The sequence below is a fragment of the Cucurbita pepo genome, chromosome LG09, assembly GCF_002806865.2.
Source record: "Cucurbita pepo subsp. pepo cultivar mu-cu-16 chromosome LG09, ASM280686v2, whole genome shotgun sequence".
NCBI classification, from domain to species: domain Eukaryota; kingdom Viridiplantae; phylum Streptophyta; class Magnoliopsida; order Cucurbitales; family Cucurbitaceae; genus Cucurbita; species Cucurbita pepo.
In genome coordinates this window covers 7,042,751-7,062,282 of record NC_036646.1, presented here as the reverse complement: position 1 = coordinate 7,062,282, position 19,532 = coordinate 7,042,751, and the positions used below count along the sequence as shown (strand labels likewise).

At 38.1% G+C, this 19,532-nt stretch overlaps 4 protein-coding genes across 5 annotated transcripts in view; 2 read left to right on the top strand and 2 right to left on the bottom strand.

Annotated features, from left to right (window-relative positions):
• The first annotated feature begins 641 nt into the window (after positions 1–641).
• LOC111802316 (gibberellin 2-beta-dioxygenase-like) lies at positions 642–2,579 on the top strand. Of its 2 annotated transcripts, none has more exons than XM_023686634.1 (3): positions 642–1,065; positions 1,182–1,527; positions 2,135–2,579. In XM_023686634.1, the coding sequence occupies exons 1-3, from the start codon at positions 665–667 to the stop codon at positions 2,396–2,398; spliced, it is 1,011 nt and encodes a 336-aa protein (XP_023542402.1). In that variant the 5' UTR covers positions 642–664; the 3' UTR covers positions 2,399–2,579. The 2 variants fall into 2 exon arrangements, with proteins under 2 accessions (XP_023542402.1, XP_023542403.1); XM_023686635.1 differs by lacking the exon at positions 2,135–2,579 and adding an exon at positions 1,773–1,903.
• A 325-nt stretch (positions 2,580–2,904) lies between these two features.
• Positions 2,905–5,657, bottom strand: LOC111801505 (calcyclin-binding protein-like). Its single transcript, XM_023685517.1, has 5 exons — positions 5,418–5,657; positions 5,042–5,191; positions 4,659–4,898; positions 4,516–4,575; positions 2,905–3,293 (listed from the first exon to the last, which is right to left on the bottom strand). Exons 1-5 carry the CDS (start codon positions 5,526–5,528, stop codon positions 3,189–3,191), a joined length of 666 nt encoding a protein of 221 aa, XP_023541285.1. The 5' UTR covers positions 5,529–5,657; the 3' UTR covers positions 2,905–3,188.
• Positions 5,658–9,528: 3,871 nt separating this feature from the next.
• LOC111802108 (glucan endo-1,3-beta-glucosidase 14-like) lies at positions 9,529–11,876 on the bottom strand. The gene is made up of 4 exons (XM_023686355.1): positions 11,840–11,876; positions 11,441–11,751; positions 9,888–10,640; positions 9,529–9,746 (listed from the first exon to the last, which is right to left on the bottom strand). Exons 1-4 carry the CDS (start codon positions 11,874–11,876, stop codon positions 9,657–9,659), a joined length of 1,191 nt encoding a protein of 396 aa, XP_023542123.1. The 3' UTR covers positions 9,529–9,656.
• Positions 11,877–14,835: 2,959 nt separating this feature from the next.
• Positions 14,836–19,532, top strand: part of LOC111801834 (cullin-4-like) — an 11,724-nt gene continuing 7,027 nt past the window's right edge. Inside the window, exons 1-3 of the mRNA XM_023686016.1 lie at positions 14,836–15,319; positions 16,068–16,183; positions 16,320–16,666. Coding sequence (XP_023541784.1) covers positions 14,944–15,319; positions 16,068–16,183; positions 16,320–16,666 — 839 coding nt within the window. The 5' untranslated portion in view covers positions 14,836–14,943. The remainder of the gene's footprint in view (positions 15,320–16,067; positions 16,184–16,319; positions 16,667–19,532) is intronic.

Genomic DNA, 19,532 nt, shown 5'->3' with positions numbered 1-19,532 from the left:
ACTCTAAGAGTTTCTTGTAAAGTCCAAAGACATGACCAAAGTAAAACTCTTAACGTATACGCCCTAATCCATATGAGTCATAATCCATGTGCCACACACCCGTTGATGTATATTGGGTATGAGCATGGAAGCTAAGCAAAACCCAGTAGGTTACATTAACACAACAGACTCTCTTTTCACACCTAAGTAGATTCTAGTACATCGTTAGTACATCATGCAAGCGTAAAGCTACTAGCGTTATCAATAGCAACCTGTTAAATATTACCATAATCAGCCCGATCTAATATGAACTTTCAATAACAACCTATTAACATCTTCGTCAGAATTTGTAACTTAGCTTTGGTTGTCGAACAGATCGAACCATGAATTCTAGTAGGCCATCGTAGTATTAAAGGGGAGTACGCCATTGAATCACATTCAAAATCAACAACCCTTCAAACCAACATCATGATCAAACAAGTTCATTGTTAAAAATAAAAAGAAAATCATGTCCTTTTCTTTTTCTTTTGAATTGAAAAGATAAACATGAAATGGTAAATAATAATGATTTGTTTTTTAAAATTAGCAGCTCGTTCCTGATGGTATAAATATACGTTGTAAGCCAAGGCTAATGCCTCTCCTCATCCATTTCCTCATTCAAATTCAAAAACCTTCTTGTTCAATCATGGTGGTTCAATCACAGCTTGTGTTCGACCATTTTGCTCCGATCAAATCCTGCAAACACACCGCCCTGTTCACCGGAATTCCGGTGATCGACCTTTCCGACCCAGAAGCCAAAACCCATATCGTCAAAGCCTGTGAAGATTTCGGATTCTTTAAGGTTGTCAACCATGGCGTCTCCGACGACCTCATCGGAGCTCTCGAAGCCCAAGCTTTAAAATTCTTCCACCTCCCTCAATCTGAGAAGGAAAAAGCAGGGCCAGCTGACCCATTTGGATATGGCAGCAAGAGAATTGGCCCAAACGGCGATGTGGGTTGGATCGAATATCTCCTCCTAAACACGAATCATGAACTCATTTCTGAAAAATCCCTCTTCATTCTCCGTGAAAATCCAGAGATTTTCAGGTAAAAACACGTAAAATTACGAAGAACAGATTGCTCTGTTTTTTGGTTGCACTGTTTTTTGTTTGCTCTGTTTTTTGGTTGCTCTGTTTTCTAATTTGTCGTGTTTTTTGTCGTAGGTGTGCGGTAGAGGAGTATATATTGGCAGTGAAAAAGATGGCTTGTGAAGTGCTGGAAGCAATGGCGGAAGGGCTGGGGATAGAGAAACATGATTTGAGCAGGCTGTTGAAGGACGAGAGAAGTGATTGTTGTTTCAGGCTGAACCATTATCCGCCATGCCCGGAGCTTGAAGCTTTGAGTGGCAGGAATTTGATTGGGTTTGGGGAACATACAGACCCACAAATAATATCTGTTCTGAGATCCAATAACACGACCGGACTCCATATTTGTTTGAGAGATGGAAGCTGGGTTCCAGTCCCACCTGATCAGAGGTCCTTTTTCATCAATGTTGGCGACTCATTGCAGGTATAGCCCACTCTTTCTCTGCCATTTTCATCTCAAGAAATGGCAATGGAATCTTGGGATGGTTTTGTTTATATTTTTGTTTCAAAGCCTACCCTTTTCTTAGGATTCTTGTGTCATCCTAACGAAGCATGCTTTATAAACATGTGGAAACCTCTCACACTAGTCGACCGTTTAAAAATCTTGAGGAAAGCTCAAAAAGACACTATTTACTAGTAGTGGACTTGAGCTGTTACTAATGGTATCAGAGCCAAACATCGGACAATGTGCTGAGGGGGTGGGCACGAGGAAATGTGCAAGCAAGGACCAAACACAGGGCGATGTGCCAGTGAAGAAGCTGGGCCCCAAAAGGGAGTGGACAGTGAGATCCCACATCAGTTGAGGAGGAGAACGAGGAGGCTGAGTCTCAAAGCGGGGTGGACACAAGGCGGTGTGCCAACAAGGACCAACACACCAGGTGATGTGCCAGCAAAGAGGTTGAGCCTCAAAGGGGTAGACACGAGGCGGTGTGCCAACAAGGACACTGGATCACGAGGCGGTGGCTTAGGCTGTTACGATTCTTGTTCTTATTGTTCTCGAGTGAATCATAATTCGGGTTGTATTGGTGCAGGTTATGACTAATGGGAGGTTCAACAGTGTGAAGCACAAGGTTTTAGCTGACCCAACAAAACCAAGGTTTTCAATGATATACTTTGGTGGGCCACCATTGAATGAAAAGATTGCACCTTTAGCATCACTATTGGAGGAGGGAGAGCAAAGGTTATACAAAGAGTTCACATGGTGGGATTACAAAAACTCAGCATATAAATCAAGGCTGGCTGCTTGTAGATTACGCCCTTTTGAGCTCAAAAATCTCACCCCTTTGTTGACTTGAAAAAACCCAACAAAACAATACAATAAGGGATTTAGGAAGGCTTAGGAAACAAATAGAATAGGGTTTGTTTTTGTTAAATATTTTTCCCAAAATACCCCTCACTTTGTTAATATACTTCTCTAATAACTTCCTCTTGCCCTCTTTGTATCAAAGCCTGTGGATTTCGAGGATTTCGATGTTATCTATAGTTCTTACCATTGCCCAAAATAAGAACGATGATGAAATCAAGTGAAGAGAAGTCGATATCGAGATACTTGATGTAACAACTCGACACTTAGAAACTTAGCATCAAATGTTAAGATCACACAACAATACATATTCGATCTAGATAAACATAAATAACCGGAGAGAGAAAATGTAAGGAGAAATATTGGCAGAAAGTACATTGTCAAAGCCATGTACATTACTACCATATATAACTTTTTTACTATGCATAATTGTTTACTATTTATGACCGTTTAATTTATTAGACTAGCTCATGTATTCCGAAAAAAAGAGAGAATACCGAGCTTTAAACTCTCTTATTTGAGTTCATTGATCAAAATTTTCAACATCCATCATTCCTTAAAACAGCCCACTAACCTATGCAAAACATGAACTTTTTATAGATAACAAAACTCAGGAGCCAGTTTTATACAAACTCCATAACTAAAGCAAATAGAAAGGATTCAAAACCATATAAGCAAAGCCAGCCAAACGCGGTCCACTGATCATAAGAAAAACAGATATGATCTCATCCAATCAAAGAATCGTTCCTAAAAGATGATTATTAGATTTGGAAAGCAATGGCTCAAGGAAACCCTTTAAGTGGATCAGCGGTCTTGCCGGATCTGGCATCAGTCCATGCCTTGGCTATCGTTTTTTTCATTTCATCATCACCATCATCATACATATTCTGCAGTTTTCATGTCAGCCATATTAAATCAGCAATCACACGGAGGTCAGTGTTCAGCCTAAATGCAGACATAGTTTCATGCTTATCCTAATTGTATATAAGATTATCAAAGGCGCGTGTAAGTGTACCTATTTCACATAGCATAACATACATGTGAGATCCCACATCACTTAGAGAGAAGAACGAGATCCCACATCCGTTAGAGAGGAGATTGAAGCATTCTTTATATAGATGTGGAAGTCTGTCCCTAGCATACGTGTTTTAAAAACATTGAGGGGAATTCTGAAAAGAAAAGCCCACAGAAGACGATATCTGCTTGCAATGGACTTGGGTTGTTACAAATAGTATCAAAGTCAGACACCGGGCGGTGTGCCAGCGAGGACACTGAGTCCCAAAGGGAGGTGGACATAGGGCGGTATGCCAGCAAGGGCGCTGGACTCCAGATCCCACGTCAATTGGAGAGAGAAATGAGTGTCAGCGAGTATGCTGGACCTCAAAGGGGGAGAATTGTGAGATCCTACATCGATTGGAGAGAGGAATGAAATATTTTTTATAAGGGTGCGGAAACCTCTCCAAACGCGTTCTAAAAACCTTAAGGGGAAACTCGAAAGGAAAAGCTCGAAGAGGACAATATCTACTTGCGGTGGGTTTGGGCTGTTACAATATATCCATATACATCATGAGTTGAAAATCAATTGAAAAGTTTGGTTTTGAATTTGTACAAAAAGAAAAACAGGACAGTGACAAGACCAAGAATCAGTTAGTTAGGTTTCATGTAAAAATTCAGGTCATGGGACTTTTTTTCAGCCCAATTATCGAGCTCAAAGTGTCTTGTCCTCCATAGACATATGACAGCTATGGCAAAAAAAGTGTCTAGTAACTCAACCAATCTCACAACCCATTTGAAGTGTGTTCCTTGACAAATCTCACAAGAAAATCATTCGACCCAACACTTTTGTTGTCAAGAAACTCATGATCCTAAACAGATGAAGAGGATGGGATTTCAATCATGGTGGAGCTTTCACTTATCACCTTCCAGCCCATCTAAGTAACTTGAAGAACACATCACATCATCATCTTTATCCACTCTTTACTCACCAAAACTCAGGCATAAATGTGAAAGAAATTTTAGGACCACCCACCCCAAAAAAAATAAGAGAAGAAAGAGAAACGTTCCTTCATTTTCAATCCATAAAGTCTACATAGGCTAAGAAGCTGTTACCTTCATTAAGTCCATGATTCCTGCCATTGGGTTGCGTTCCTTATCTAGACTTGGCTTGAGCTGTAAGATGTAAAAAAAACATAACGTTAGCTGAATAAATGCTACCCAGATACAACTAGATCGCCACTTGTTAAATCACTTACCTTGTCCTCCTTCATCTGCAAGTCCAACCAATTCCCCTTTGAAGCTTTGAACAACGTGATCACAGCTCGTGTTGGTCTAACTAAGAACTTGCACTTCTCAGGAACAATTTCCTCATTCAGCTTAGGAATTGCAAACCGATAATTCTTCCCTTTTACATCATGGAACTTGATATCGACCGACGTTTCCTTGTAGACAGCCTCTACTTTTTCTTGGTCAATTCCTTCCAGAGATATATATATCTACATCCCCAAAAAGGATAATGAAAATTACATCCATACATCCACCCAAATGAGAGAACGTGATAATTTTAAATTTTAACATACACTAATTTTCACAAAAGGATTCTAATCATGCCATCCAGTAGAAACTTGAAGCCTTTTACCTTCAATTTATCATTGTCCTGGTCCCAGCTGAATCCAGGTAGTGGAGTGTAAACAATGGCTGAATTGATGGGCACCTTAGCTGTCGAAGTTGAAATTGGAATGGGAGTGGGAGTTTGTAGGGATGGAGCTGAGACAGTCTCTTTTGAAAACTGAGTGAACATACACCATTAATGCAATGTATCAATTTAAGATAATCGATATCCATAGCTCAAAATTCACTTCCATCACATTATCAGTTTCAGAAAGCCACGAAAGAACAGCTAATGACGAACAATTACCGAACAATAACTTTCATATTTCTACAATAACGTGCATTTAAGATCATTGAAAAAGGACAAAGTTAATTCAAATTCATAAGAGAAAACAGCGAAGAACCTTCTCTAAGTTGCAAATCTGAGAGGAAATTAGAGAGATGACTCGAGGCCTCTTGGCAATGCTTTGGAGGTGACGAAGCTCCTCCAAATCAAGAGAAAAATCTTCCGCCATAATCAGAATATTCTTCAAGATTAAAATGAAAATGAAACAGGGGAGCGTTAGGGAATTTGGAGGAAGAAGATGAAGAAAATGGAGAAGGCCAAATCAGGGACGGGGATTGCTATAACCAATGAGGGTTACGTAGGGCTAAAATTTTGGATTCGCTTGAAAACCCTTTTTTTTTTTTTTTTGCTAAATTAATAAAAATATTATTATATTTATATTTTATTGAATGCTGTACCACTTGTCACAATGGCACTTTTGATGGCAGCGGACTTGCGATTGTGCTTCACTCACTTTCCAACATATGAGCTAAGCCAATTCGTTCTTGCGTCGCCTACGGCCAAGTGACGTATGCTCGAGCCTCTGGCCTCGGTTTTAAGAGAAGGTTTTAGAAAACGAGGGCAAAGAGAGATTTTTGGAAGAGACGTTATATAAGCAAGCAAGAGAGAAATAACAACCGCTCACAGTATATAACCTTGGGTAGGGAGAAGTTGAAAACTAGCGTATCTCCCTATAGTACATTCTGAGGCATTTCATGTCTAACAGGTCTAGACATGATATTTCTGAAACGTCATACTTCTTAGAAATACAAAAGTAAAACACTAGAATATGAAAAGACATAAAGGGTTGGGCTTGTCATGGGCATGTGGCCATGGGCAACACGCCTTGGACGAGCATGACCGTGACATCCTCCCCCACCTAATCAATTAACGTCCCTACACACGATCATACGTGCAAATATGGACCCACCAGTCGATTCGCACATCTCTTGGGCTCCTTTCCTTGTCAGGCTAGCATTATCTGGTGCTCTTGTCAAACACCCGATAGGAATAGTGATCGTCGTAGTATTATGATAAACATAATAATCATTTTCCTTTTCGTTATGTACACGTTCGTATCCATCGTAAACAGATAAATTTTCCGATGCATGAAGTCCCAACCTTTTTCATTTATCAAACCATATAAAAACAACCCCTCACATTTTCCTTCATATCATATCGCTTTTAAAACATATATCGGGGTTGTATACCATATGGAAACATATATATTGTATATCATTCATGTCATATCATGCACATAGCATATTGTATCATATCATGCACGTATCATATTATAAACCATATCACAATATACGTCATATCGTCAATGGTATCATATCATAACATATGTCATATTACCCACATGTCATATTATAACATGTATCATATCACAGACATATCATTTCATAAATATTTTACACATATTAAACATATGTTGCGTACAGAATCAAGAGGCATGTGTCATAATACAGGACGCAAACTTCTAACCATACCGATAGAAAGATCACTTACTTGATTAGCTTAAGTTGATGTCACCAATTTATCCTTAATGAAAATTTGATTTTGTCCTTCGAAATTTAAGTCAACCTATGTGAGCTCGTGACATCAACGCTAGGTCATTAGTTTCCTGCGCTGATGTGTTAGACTTCATGCAGACATTAGACACTTTGCATGATTAGAGTATTAGACACTTCTATGTTAAAAAAAAAAAAATTAATATAATCTATATGGTATCTTTTTTTAGGGTTTTGAATCACATCGCCGAACGTCCAAAAAATTTACTCAACCTAGCCCAACTCGACTAAGGTACACTCCTATTAATAACCCAACTCAAACTATATAATCTAATTGGGTTTAGGTGGATCGAGAGTTGAGTAACCTCAGATCATCTAAGACCCATTGAAATAGGAACCACACATGGAAAAGTACTTGTCATTCGTTGGTTCGTAGGGGCATCCCGAAAACGTCTGGGTCGAAATATGGCTATCAAATTAAGTTCCGAATTAGTAGATGCTGCCAAAGGGAGTGGCGTTGTCATACGTAAAAAGGAAGAGACTCATAGAATGACAGAGAACCTAACTCAAATTGAAAATAGATCCACTTATAAAAGTTGACAATTTTGATCGTTACCGAAACGTCATACAAAACTCAAAGACTGATCTCTTCATAGAACGTGTTAGTCGGTAGAATATTTTAATGTAAAATCTAGAATGTTCTTGGCTTTAATTAAATGTGGAAGGGCACATGGAGAAAGGGCAATCCTCATCACCACCCTCAAAGGCTGACCTTAAAATGTCTGCACTTCCACCCCTAACCATAGATCCATGGCAATAAAAAAAGGGCTCAAAAGGGCTCAAAAGGGCTCAAAAGGAAGCACCTTTCCAAGTAAAAGCACTTCCAAACAACCCATCTTTCTCGTGGCTAGTTTTTTTGGCCACGGAATAAAGCACTTCACCGACCATTCTCACTTCAACAATGATTAAAAAAAACATGACAACAATCTGTCATGTCTCTTCACTTTTTATGACTTTCGTGATATCCTACATTGATTGAGAAGAGAACGAAACACCCTTTATAAGAGTGTGGAAACCTTTCTCTATTAGATGCGTTTTAAAGCCTTGAAGGGAAACTCAAAAGAGGACAATATTTGCTAGCGGTGAGTCTGGGCTGTTACAAATGGTATCAGAACCATACACTGAGCGATGTGCCAACAAGGAGGTTGTTCCTTGAAGGGGGTAGACACTAGGCGATGTGCCAGCAAGGAGGTTGTTCCCTAAATGGGGGTAGACACGAGGCGGTGTACCAGTAAGGATGCTGGGCCCTAAAGGGGGTGGATTTGGTCGAGATCCCACATCGATTGTAGAAAGGAACGGGTGCCAACGAGGACGCATGGGCCCTGAAGGGGGGTGGATTGTGATATCTCACGTTGGTTGGTGAGGAGAACGAAACATCTTTATAAGGGTATTCGGGGCTCAATTTGGTGGGGATCCCACATCGATTGTAGAAAGGAACGAGTGCCAGCAAGGACGCAGGGCCCTGAAGGAAGGTGGATTGTGATATCTCACATTAGTTGGAGAGGAGAACGAAACACCTGTGTAGAAACCTTTCCCACCAGTTTTAAAGCCTTGAGGGAAAGCCCGAAATAGAAAGTCCAAAGATGACAATATCTACTGGACTTAGAGTTTTAAAATAATCAAATAATGATATGACGGTAAATTCTAATATTCAATAATTTTTTTATTTATTATTATTATTATTTTTTTTTTTTTGGTCAAAAGTAACCTAACATATTCTTGAAGTTGAATGAAAAGATTCATAATTTTAAATTATGACGATAAAAGTAACAATGTGACAAAGTTGAGTGACAAAATAATATAATAAAGTAACATTTATATAAATGTATATAACTTTACTTTTTAAATGAACTCCATTATTACTCAATTATTCAAGTACTATTATTCTTAAATGAGTGGATAAAACATCATAGTACTAAAACAATAATAACAATAATTAATAATAATAGGTGGTGCACATTATTCCACGTCACGCACGACCCGAAACAACATTAGTAACTAACGAAGTCTAAGGAAAAATAGATGAGTGCCCACGTGTTGGGTTGCATAGATGAGTACTTCTCTAGTCGATATTGTCCATTTTAGCCTGTTACGTATCACCATCAGCCTCACAGTTTTAAAACGCATCTACTAGGAACAGGTTTCCACACCCTTATAAGGAATGTTTCGTTCTCCTCTCCAATCGATATGAGATCTCACAATTTACCTCCTTGAAGCCAGCGTCCTCGTTGGTACACTACCCAGTATTTGGCTTTGATATCATTTGTAACAGCTCAAGCTCACCGCTAACAAATATTGTCTGTTTTAGTGTGTTACGTATCGTCGTCAACTTCACGGTTTTGAAAACGCGTCTACTAGGGAGAGATTTCCATATTCATATAAGGAATACTTCATTCTCATCTTCAACCGACGTGAGATCTCACACATGCCCACGAATTTCCACCTTGGTTTCCTCAAACCATATTTTCCCAAGAGAGGTATCGTCTAATACCTACTGTCACCGTCATACTTTTTAACCATACAAGATCATGATCTCGACACGCTCATGACAAATCTTTAGAAAAAAACTCAAACCCCATTTCTATTTTTCGCTCAATTTTGCAATTTCGTCGGATCTTAGGCAAGGTTCTCTTTCACTGATCGAACACAAGTCATACAGAAACTAAACGTATGTCAATTTCTTATTAAAATTACAATAACCAAATTTAGAGACTAAAATAGAATAAATCCCGAACGAAGAACAGTTAAAACAGTCTTCTCGTAAAAACTCGAGAGGTGATCAAATACACAAACATCGAGTACACCAAGCTTCGACAATACCCGATCGTAGAACCCTGTTCAATTCAATTTAAACAAATTCTCAAGAACATCACAAACTCGAATTCATATCGAATTATTCATACGAACAACCAAATCCAAGCCCTTTGGTGCCCTCTAATTACAATATATAGTGAAATTCAAGGGTTGTTCATTACCTTCATCTCTCTAGTAGCCATTGATGTGAGTGAAATGGAAGAAGAAGAAGGAGAGAAGGAAGTGCCCTTAAAGGAGGACAGCCCTACATTGTAGGCCATGGTGCCATCCGGCTGGTAAAGGCCATAGTTCCTTTCAGAGGTCGGTCCAGGCTTCATATTCTCATTAAACAAAGCAAACAAGTAAACCTCAAGCCTCAAATTAGGCCTTAATGGTGTCCCTTCATTAGCCATTTGTCTCCTCAACAAATTCCTATTGTAATTGGCTGCATTTTCAAGGCTTGCCCCAACCTCATTAGGGTCCCCTTTCGATGGCCACCCCGTTTCCGAGACCCGAACTTCGATACCCCCGAAACCTAGCTTTGCCATCGCGAAAAGAACTGCGTCGGCTTGAGCGTAAAGCATGTTGTCGTAATGGAGATTCGTGTAGGGATCGATCATGCCTGGATTCGGGTTGAAGATTACGTATTCTAATGGGATGTTATTTGGGTTGTCTTTGTAGGCGAAATATGGGTATGCATTGATCCAAAATGGTGCCTTTGTTGTGTTTAGGAATTGTAAGAATTGGGACATGATTCCGGTTATTTCGGACTTGAAACTCCCGGCCGAGGGCGGGTAGGATTCTTGTAGGACGGCTAGGGAGCTTGGTGTCGAGACTTTTATGGTGTCTAGACCTAGTTGGGATAAGGCTGTATGGATGCTTAGCATGGCCGGGACTAGTGTCTCCATCAATGTCAAGTCGTCGTCCGTAAAAACCTAATAAAAAATACGATTGTATCACGATATTAAAATAAGAGCTTTTGTGTTAATCTGCATAGCTCGTTAGATACTAAACCAATTATCATTTTAAAGGTCGATTATTTAATTATATTTCGCTATTAAATATCGTTTTTAGCGTTTAATTTTTATTTAGTTTATAAAGTTTTAAAATGAATTTTCAAAATGTTTCTTGAGTTGACATAAAGACAATAGATGACATGAATCAATGAACTTTTTAGAGAGAGAAAAGGAGGAGAGAGAAAGAATCTTTTTCTTTTTTTCTTTTCTTACCCAATTTTTTAATAGCAAAACTAAATTTTTTAAAATTATTTTTGAAATTTTAGCTTATTTTTTAAAAATATTTATATAACGGCCCGATCCTACCTCGGTTGGGACGGAGAATAAAACATTCTTTAAAATGTGTGAAAACCCCCCTAGCAAAAGCGTTGAGAAAAAGCTCGGAAAAATACAAAAAAGACAAAATCTACTGTTATAAAAATTTTAAAATAAATATTTATAAAACGGTAGGATCTCACCCGAGTTGACACACATAACAAAACATTCTTTATAAAGGTATGAAAACCTGTCTTACTAAACACGTTTTAAAAACCTTGAGGAGAAACTCGAAAGCGAAAATTCAAAGATGACAATATCTGTTAGCGGTAAACTTGTACCATTACAAAAATATATAAATAAAAAAAAAACAAATTTTTATAAACTTAATTTTAATAAAACAAAAAAACCCATTATCCTACTGGAACGAACAAACTTTTGAGTTCGATAATGATTTAACTAACCTCATTCCCAATCGCGATTCCAGTAACCCGAGTCGCAGGAACATAAGGCTTAATTCGGGTAGCAACCCATTGAAGGGCTTGTTGGGGGTCCATAAGTTCACCCAGCATTTCATTTTCGACCGTAACGATAATCTCCACATTAGAGTTAGCAAAAGCCGACAATATCTGTTGATTCGTATCGTAAATCCTTACTTTAGTAATCTTCAAAGCCAACAACATATCCAAAACCTTGTCAGGTGATGGCAAATCATCACCAATTTGGCCATAATTGATACCCAAAGATGAAGCTCCTCTAAGCTCACCACCAAACCCTAAAAAAAAGCTTCAAACTTCAAATCAAAATCATGGGTAACACATAAAAAACAACAAGAACATGAATCAAGAACAGAAATTAAGTACCATGGAGAAGAAACAGAAGAAGAACATGGAAGAACATGGCATGAAGATTGAAGAAATGGGAGGAGAGGGAAAGAGAAAATATAAGAACAAGAAAGCCGCAATTCCTTTCTTTTCTTGTTTGTGAAAAAAAATGATGTTTTTTTTTTTGTTTTTTTTTTTTGATATATAAATTTGTTGTCTTTACAGCCACGCCAAGTTCTTTAATTTCTTCGCATGAAAGTAAATTCAAATTGGAAGGAAATGAAATGAAGAAATGTTGATATTGATTATATCTATGTCTATGCTTAGCCACTACTTCTTGTGCCCTTTGCATGTGGCCTTCCATTTTAGGTACTACGAGTAACGCGATCACGTTTTACGATATCGGAACTTCGTGTCTATGGTTTACATCACGATTTGGTTATGTATAACTGAACTCAAATGACCCGAAAGTTCGATCAACTCAATTCAGCTCGTACAATATGGGTTGAGTTGTGAACTTATTTGGGTTGGGTTTGTTAGAAACCACGACTTTCGTAATGGTATGATATTGTTCACTTTGAGTATAATCTCTGTCGTGAACTTATTTGGGTTGGGTTTGTTAGAAACCATGACCTACGTGATGGTATGATATCGTTCACTTTGAGTATAAGCACTTTTGACTTTACTTTTGGTTTTACCGAAACCTTCGTATCGATGGAGATGTACTGATCATCCCTTTAATTAGCCAGTGTGAGACTCTTTCACGACCATTCTCAACTGGGTTGAGTTCAAATAAATGAAAATTTTATAAATTAAGTTGATTTATGTTCGCTAAAACTAGATTGAGTGAGTGGCTCGAACCAACTCGAGTTAACTAGATTAAGTTGATTCAAATTGACTGTTAATTTTAAAATATACATTTTTATTTACCATACAATTATATATACATATATTTATTTAATTTTATACTTTTTTTTATTACTATTTTACTTTTATTACTATTTTACTTTTATAAAATAAATTTTAATTAGCTACACGTGAGTGAGTGGCTAATCTCAATTGAATGTTTGAAAATAAATAAATAGATGTTTTGCCGACTAACATTTCACTTTTACTAAAACGATTGAGTAAATGACTCGAACCAACTCGAGCTAATCGAACCTGAAAATTTATGACAGAGTTGGGGTTATTATTTAATAAAAGTTGTTTAAATTGAAAGAATTTACAACTCGAACAATTGAGTTGAAATTAAAAAAACGTCACAATCCGACCTCACATAATGCATAAACATCTCTAATAATCGCTAATAGTTTCGAGGGCTAAAGGGTGGCATGTGTGTTCATGTTTATTTTCAATAAAGGAAAGAATTTGGGGGGTCGTGTGGATCCATCACCTCATTTTGAGTGATCATTTCAAGCTTTATACTTGATTTTAATCATCATCTTCGACTCTTTTTTCGAGAACTTTGTAGAAATCCGACCCGAAGAAAGCATAATTAAAAAGAAACTATTTATTTTGAAGAATATTCGAAAACGTTTCGTGGGTATTTGAGTGTTCGAGAATAGTTAACTTGAACGTTATTTAAGTGAATAATATCTGTATGAGATCTCACATCAATTAGAGAGGGCAACGAAACATTCTTTATAAGCGTGTAGAAACCTCTTCCTAGCAAACACGTTTTAAAACCTTGAAAGTAAGTCCGAAGGAAAGTCTAAAAGGGACAATATCGAATGTTATCCTAGGTTGGAAGTCCGAGCTTTATTAAGAGGCCCAACGATATGGGCCTTTGCTTGGCCCAATTACATTACCGTCTAAACGTTTAGGCCAAGTAAACTATCATCCTAATTTGAATCTTGGACATAGGACATTACAAATGGTATTGGAGGGGCACATGTCCTAGTTGGATGAGACTCGAGGACAAACCAAGGCAGAAGTTAATGAGCATATGATATTTCATGTTAGGATAATGTACATGTATGAGATGTCATGTTGCATTATGATGAAAAGTTTTCTGATACACAATCCATAATGATGTTATAAATGATGAATGTGTAAAGACTTATGCATACAAGTTACCAAAAGTAATATGTGAAAGATGTACGGGGTTTGTGTCACATGAATGATTTAAGATGAAAACTATAGAGACCTTAGGTATATTGTATGTTCACTTACATTATCAGGTTACTTCTCCTTTTATAATAATGAGTACGGACGCGTACACTATGATGATGATCATGTCTTGTATGGTATTCAAGGGTTTGTTGTACCTCCAAACGTCCAGTTACATCCAACTAGCCCGACAATGATGAGCTTAGGGGGTGTGCGAACCGCTTGGTGGGCTCATGCTCATACGTATGGGCCGTGTGTAGGGAAGTACTACACATCCAATTTATCTAGACTGGAGGACACCTCTATGATTGGTTTTAAATGGTAGGTTCGTAATCATGGTTGCATGTGCTTGCATTCCCAACCCTAATAGTGAGGTACTGAGTATTTCTTAAAATACTCAAGTTATGTGCTACTTATATATTTCAGCTAAAAGCAAGGCACATGCTTTCATCCAACTGGGCTGTATCTCGGTATTGTGGTTATTTACTTTGTAATTAAAAACACGAACAAAAAGCAGTCAATAGTACCCCACGAAAAACGAATAAAAAACGGGTCACGAGCGTAACCTTTATTGAATGTTGGTTACTAATCATACGTGTTAAAACCATCGAATTTGAGCATTCCTCACAATAATGTATAAAAGTATTGATCTTAGCTTAGGTTTTCATCCCGAGCTTTGGTTGACCCAATTAGGGTTTCGGTTTTAAGGTTGATATATGCAGTAGTGCTGTAGGCTCATTTTGTTCGAAATCCAAGCCCTACTACTATTCCCTACGGGAATATTAGGATATTAGATAGGAAAACTAGGTTTCCGAAATTGCCCTAAAACACGAACAAAAAGCCGGGAACACGAACGATACCTATTTTGGCTAATAATAATAAAAAAAGAATAAAAAAAAGAAAGAAAAGGGAATTCTGAAATTGTCTTGTGTGTTGGTTGGGTAGAGCGGTCTTCAGAAATCAATCTTCAATTTTGTGCTCAAAATTTCCTCTGTTCTGCTTCACTGGACAATGCCCTCCTCTTGATCACTTTCATGTCTCTCCCCACCAAACGCTCTGCTACCGCCACCGCCAACACCGCCGCCAGCTCCGTCGTCTCTTCTTCACCCACTTCCACCGCCTCCATCTCTTCCCCTCCTATGAAGAAAACCAAATCCCAACCTCTTTCCACCTCCCTCGACCCCAACAAGAATGGCCTCAACCACCTCGACCGCCCTTCTTCCAACATTACTTCCTCCGCCCTCGTCGATGACGCCGATTTCGACCCTTCTTCCATGGCCCTAGATGAAGATCTCAAGCCCGACGACTCCCATCTCATTGGCACTAGTCGCGCCGTCGCCACCAATTTGTCGCGGAAGAAAGCTACTCTTCCTCAGCCTGCCAAGAAACTTGTCATCAAGCTTGTCAAAGGTCTGTTCTTTAGATCTCGTTCCTCACTCGTGGGGTTTAGGGAATTCGTTTTGGATGTTTTGTTGGTTAGGTTTTGTTTTCGCGTGATCGATTCAATTTGTTCTTTCTGACTTCTAGGTTCAATTTGTTCTTGCTGATTGATATCTTCGTCTTCTTACTTTTAAATTACTTGGAATTTAGCTGTAACTCAACATGGGCTCTCGAGTTGAATTCAATTCATTTTGTTTTTGTGGCCATTCATACTAGATTACTTGTAGTTGAGCTTTAATTGGACGTTTTCTGCTGATTTTCCTTCTGATTGCTGGGTTCTACACAGCGGCATTTAAATTTTCAAGTGGATCCTAAGAAATTCTATGGTAGAGCTACCAGGATTATAAAACATTATTTCATGTTCTTGGAGATTAAGAGGACACTCTGCGTATAGAATTGGGGAAGTTCATTCATTATTTGGGTAGATTTTGTAGCTAGAAATATGTACTCTTCTACCAATATCTCAATTGGAAGTTCATGATGATGGAAGATTTTTTGTCAGCTGCCAAAAATTGGTAAGCTGAAGAAAACATACTTCAACTTGGTATCTATTATTACAGTGAGATCACGTCTATACTCTGTGTTAGCTTTTGCTTTTGTTTACTGCCTAGCCTTTTGTGGTGTAGATGGTTCTAAATAGTTGTTAAGACACTGTTAAACTTAAATCTCATGTTGAAAATGGTTTACATCGTCAATTTTTCTTTTTTTCTCTATGAAGCAAAACCGACCCTCCCTGCTAATTTTGAGGAGGATACATGGGCAAAGTTGAAATCAGCCATATGTGCCATATTCTTGAAGCAACCTAATTCTTGTGATCTCGAGAAGCTTTATCAGGTCAAATTTATGTCTATATAATTGTTCCTCCACTTCTTTGGTTGAAAAAGGAGTGTTTCTGAAATTTATGTCTATATAATTTCGTCATTTATCCGTATCTGAGGTCTCTTGACCAATTGGTGTATTATGTATGCAGGCTGTTAATGATCTTTGCTTGCACAAAATGGGTGGAAACCTTTATCGGCGGATTGAGAAGGAGTGTGAACTGCACATATCTGCAGCATTACAGTCTTTGGTTGGGCAAAGCCCAGATTTGGTGGTTTTCTTGGCATATGTGGAGAAATGTTGGCAAGATTTTTGTGATCAGATGTTGATGATTCGTGGCATTGCCCTTTATCTGGACAGGACGTATGTCAAACAAACACCAAGTGTGTGCTCATTATGGGACATGGGCTTGCAACTTTTCAGAAAACATCTATCTTTATCTTCAGAAGTCGAGCACAAGACAGTTACTGGTCTATTAAGAATGATTGAGAAAGAAAGGTAAATCTCTATTCTGAATGATGCAATAATTTTTAGCATTATGGATATCGCATATTCACATGAAATTGGACGTTTTTTCTTTATTTGTGGACACTAATTTTGGACTGTGACTTCTCATGCACGTTTTGAGTTAATAATAAAGTTAATAGTCGAGGGATTTCTTAATGAAAAAGCTTGAATACTTGCAACAATTGTTAGCAGTCTTAGTTTACTGGAGGATATAAGCTATTGGCAAAAATGGTTATGACAGTCGTTTCGTATAAGTTTCTGTGATTGGAATGAGGATCGACAAACAATTAAGAAGATGTTTTCTTTTGAAGTTATTTGTGTACGTTAGGTTTATGTAACGAGAAACTCTTTTCATTGATTTAGAGAAAAAGAATACAATTTCAGTTAATTACAGAGATTGGTACAAAATGAATTCTCAATGAAACAAGAAATTTGATTAGGTCAACAACGACCTCCTAACCTTTTTATTTGCATTGAATGATATGGTTGTTCCTTCCCGTAGACCAGCGATTGCTTTAAGGGCATTCAGCCACAAAATTTTCCCTCTCTTCAAACTATGCGCACCTAGCATTGGAGAAGGTTGTCATCTCCTCTTTTTAGCCAAGTGATCTTACCTTTTTGAATCAATCTTATTCCCTTTGTTATTGAGATGTCAAGGAGTTCTTTCCTTCATATCTTTCTCTAATCTTTTTCTTCATTAGAAAGTTGCATGTTCTCCTCCTTAGCATCGTAAAGTTCCGTCTTATTCTCGAGATTCTTCTTTTCAAGCAAACACAGCAATGAAAGGCACTTACTACATTCTTTGATGATTAGAACTGAGAGAAACTATAAACTCAGTTTTCTGCTTTTTTTCAAGCTGTTGGCAGCTTGGAAAATATTGGACATGCTGCAATGAAAGCCATCAGAACTAAGAAATGCCTCATCTATTTTCATTTTATGTCTTTGTCAAATTTTTCTTGAGTTCATTCACCTTTGGCCTCTTCCTTCTTCCATGAATCTAAATTTTTGGATCTAACACCAGATAAGATATGATATGATTATTTAATATTTGGGTATAAGAGGAATTTTTTCTAAGTCATGGAATTAATATTTATTCGTAAGTCAAGTTTGGGTATATGATCCCCTTGGTTTGAGACCGGATGTGTTTGTGGCGTTAACATCTGAATAGTTGTTTGGGGATTGAATGCCGATTGCATATCTTGAAATGATAAAAAAATATCTGTCTTTGTTGAGGGTGACAAATTCTTGATGCGCATCCCTCATGGCCAACGAACTCATTGATGAACGGGAAAGAAAAAAACAAAAAGGTGTAGTCATTAAACTTGACATGGAAAAGGCCTTCGACAAGGTTGATTCGACTTTCCTCGAAAGCATTCTTATGGCAAAAGGCTTTGGCCCAAAATGGCGAAGGTGGATTAGAGGATGCATCTCATCCATAAATTTCTCCATCATCATCAATGGAAGACCGAGAGGGAATATTTATGTCACACGGGGTCTGAGACAAGAAGATCCACTATCCCCTTTTCTCTTCATCATGGTAGTGGACTGTCTCAGTCGCCTATTGACAAAAGCAAAATACGAAGAGCAGATAAAAGGTTTTTAGATTGGTAATGAAGGCTTGAGCATCAACCACCTTCAGTTCGCAAATGACACAATCCTCTTTTCTGATTTGGTTGATGCCTCTTCCATAAAAAACATGATTGAGATGGTAAAAACCTTCGAAGGATTCTCTGGACAAAATATCAATCTCCAAAAAACAGAGATCATGGGCATCAATATTAGCACAGAGATCATTGAAGAATTTGCTAGCATAGATGGGTGTAAAAAGGGAGAATGGCCGAATATGTACCTAGGACTACCTTTAAAAGGAGACCACAAATCCTTTTCTTTTTGGAAGATTATTATTGAGAAAATAGAAAAAAGGTTGTCAACGTGGTCATCACGTTATACTTCAAAAGGCGGAAGACTGACCCTAATACAAGCCACATTATCCAACCTCCCTACTTACTACATGTCTCTATTTGAAATGCCACAAAAAGTGGCCGCGGATGTAGAAAGACTTTTCAGAAACTACTTGTGGAAAGATGACGCACACCTTGTTCGTTGGAATATTATAAACCTCCCAACAGAAAGGGAGGCCTCGGTCTTCTCTCGATAAGGAAGAAGAACAAAGCTCTCGTCGCCAAATGGAGATGGAGATGGAGATATCATCATGAAGAAAAGGCCTTATGGCGAAATCTTATAAAGGCTAAATATACTCCTACATCAAACAAAAATCACCCCCTCCATCTTCTACAAAAGGGCCTTGGAAGTACATAAAGAAACATCAAAATCTCATCACCAACCGAACTCGCCATAAGGTGGGGAATGGGGGAAGCACATCATTTTGGACCGATCCATGGATTGAAAACACCACGCTAGCCTTGAAGTATCCATTTTTGTACCGGCTCTCTCATAGCAGAAAAGCCACGATTAAAGACACGTGGAATTTTGTCAACAAATTATTTTGGGACTTGAAGCTTGGTAGGAATTTAAAGGATAATGAAGCAACGGAGTGGCCCAAATTAAGCCTTGGCCTTGCCCTTGCCCCTGTGGTATTGTCAAACAAAGAAGACTCACTAACTTGGCTCCCCAATGCTGATGGGTCTTTTCTACAAAATCTTTGATGATGGACACGGGGGAAGAAGTAGAAGCAATAAATCCCACGCTAGCAAAGACAATATGGAAAGGACATCAACCTAAAAAGGTGAAGTTCTTCCTTTGGGAAATAGCACATAAAACCATCAGCACAAGTGAAAATCTTCAAAAAAAAAAAAAAAAAAAAAAAAAAAAAAAAAAAAAAAAAAAAAAAAAAAAA

Coding starts and splice junctions, on each gene's coding strand:
- LOC111802316 (XM_023686634.1), top strand. CDS start 665: ATGGTGGTTCAATCACAGCTTGTGTTCGACCATTTTGCTCCGATCAAA. Junction 1,066..1,181: donor GAAAATCCAGAGATTTTCAG/GTAAAAACACGT, acceptor TTTTTGTCGTAG/GTGTGCGGTAGAGGAGTATA. Junction 1,528..2,134: donor ATGTTGGCGACTCATTGCAG/GTATAGCCCACT, acceptor GTATTGGTGCAG/GTTATGACTAATGGGAGGTT.
- LOC111801505 (XM_023685517.1), bottom strand. CDS start 5,528: ATGGCGGAAGATTTTTCTCTTGATTTGGAGGAGCTTCGTCACCTCCAA. Junction 4,899..5,041: donor AGGACAATGATAAATTGAAG/GTAAAAGGCTTC, acceptor TTGGGGATGTAG/ATATATATATCTCTGGAAGG. Junction 4,576..4,658: donor TGCAGATGAAGGAGGACAAG/GTAAGTGATTTA, acceptor TACATCTTACAG/CTCAAGCCAAGTCTAGATAA.
- LOC111802108 (XM_023686355.1), bottom strand. CDS start 11,876: ATGTTCTTCCATGTTCTTCTTCTGTTTCTTCTCCATG. Junction 11,752..11,839: donor TCTTCTGTTTCTTCTCCATG/GTACTTAATTTC, acceptor GCTTTTTTTTAG/GGTTTGGTGGTGAGCTTAGA. Junction 10,641..11,440: donor GAATCGCGATTGGGAATGAG/GTTAGTTAAATC, acceptor ATTTTTTATTAG/GTTTTTACGGACGACGACTT.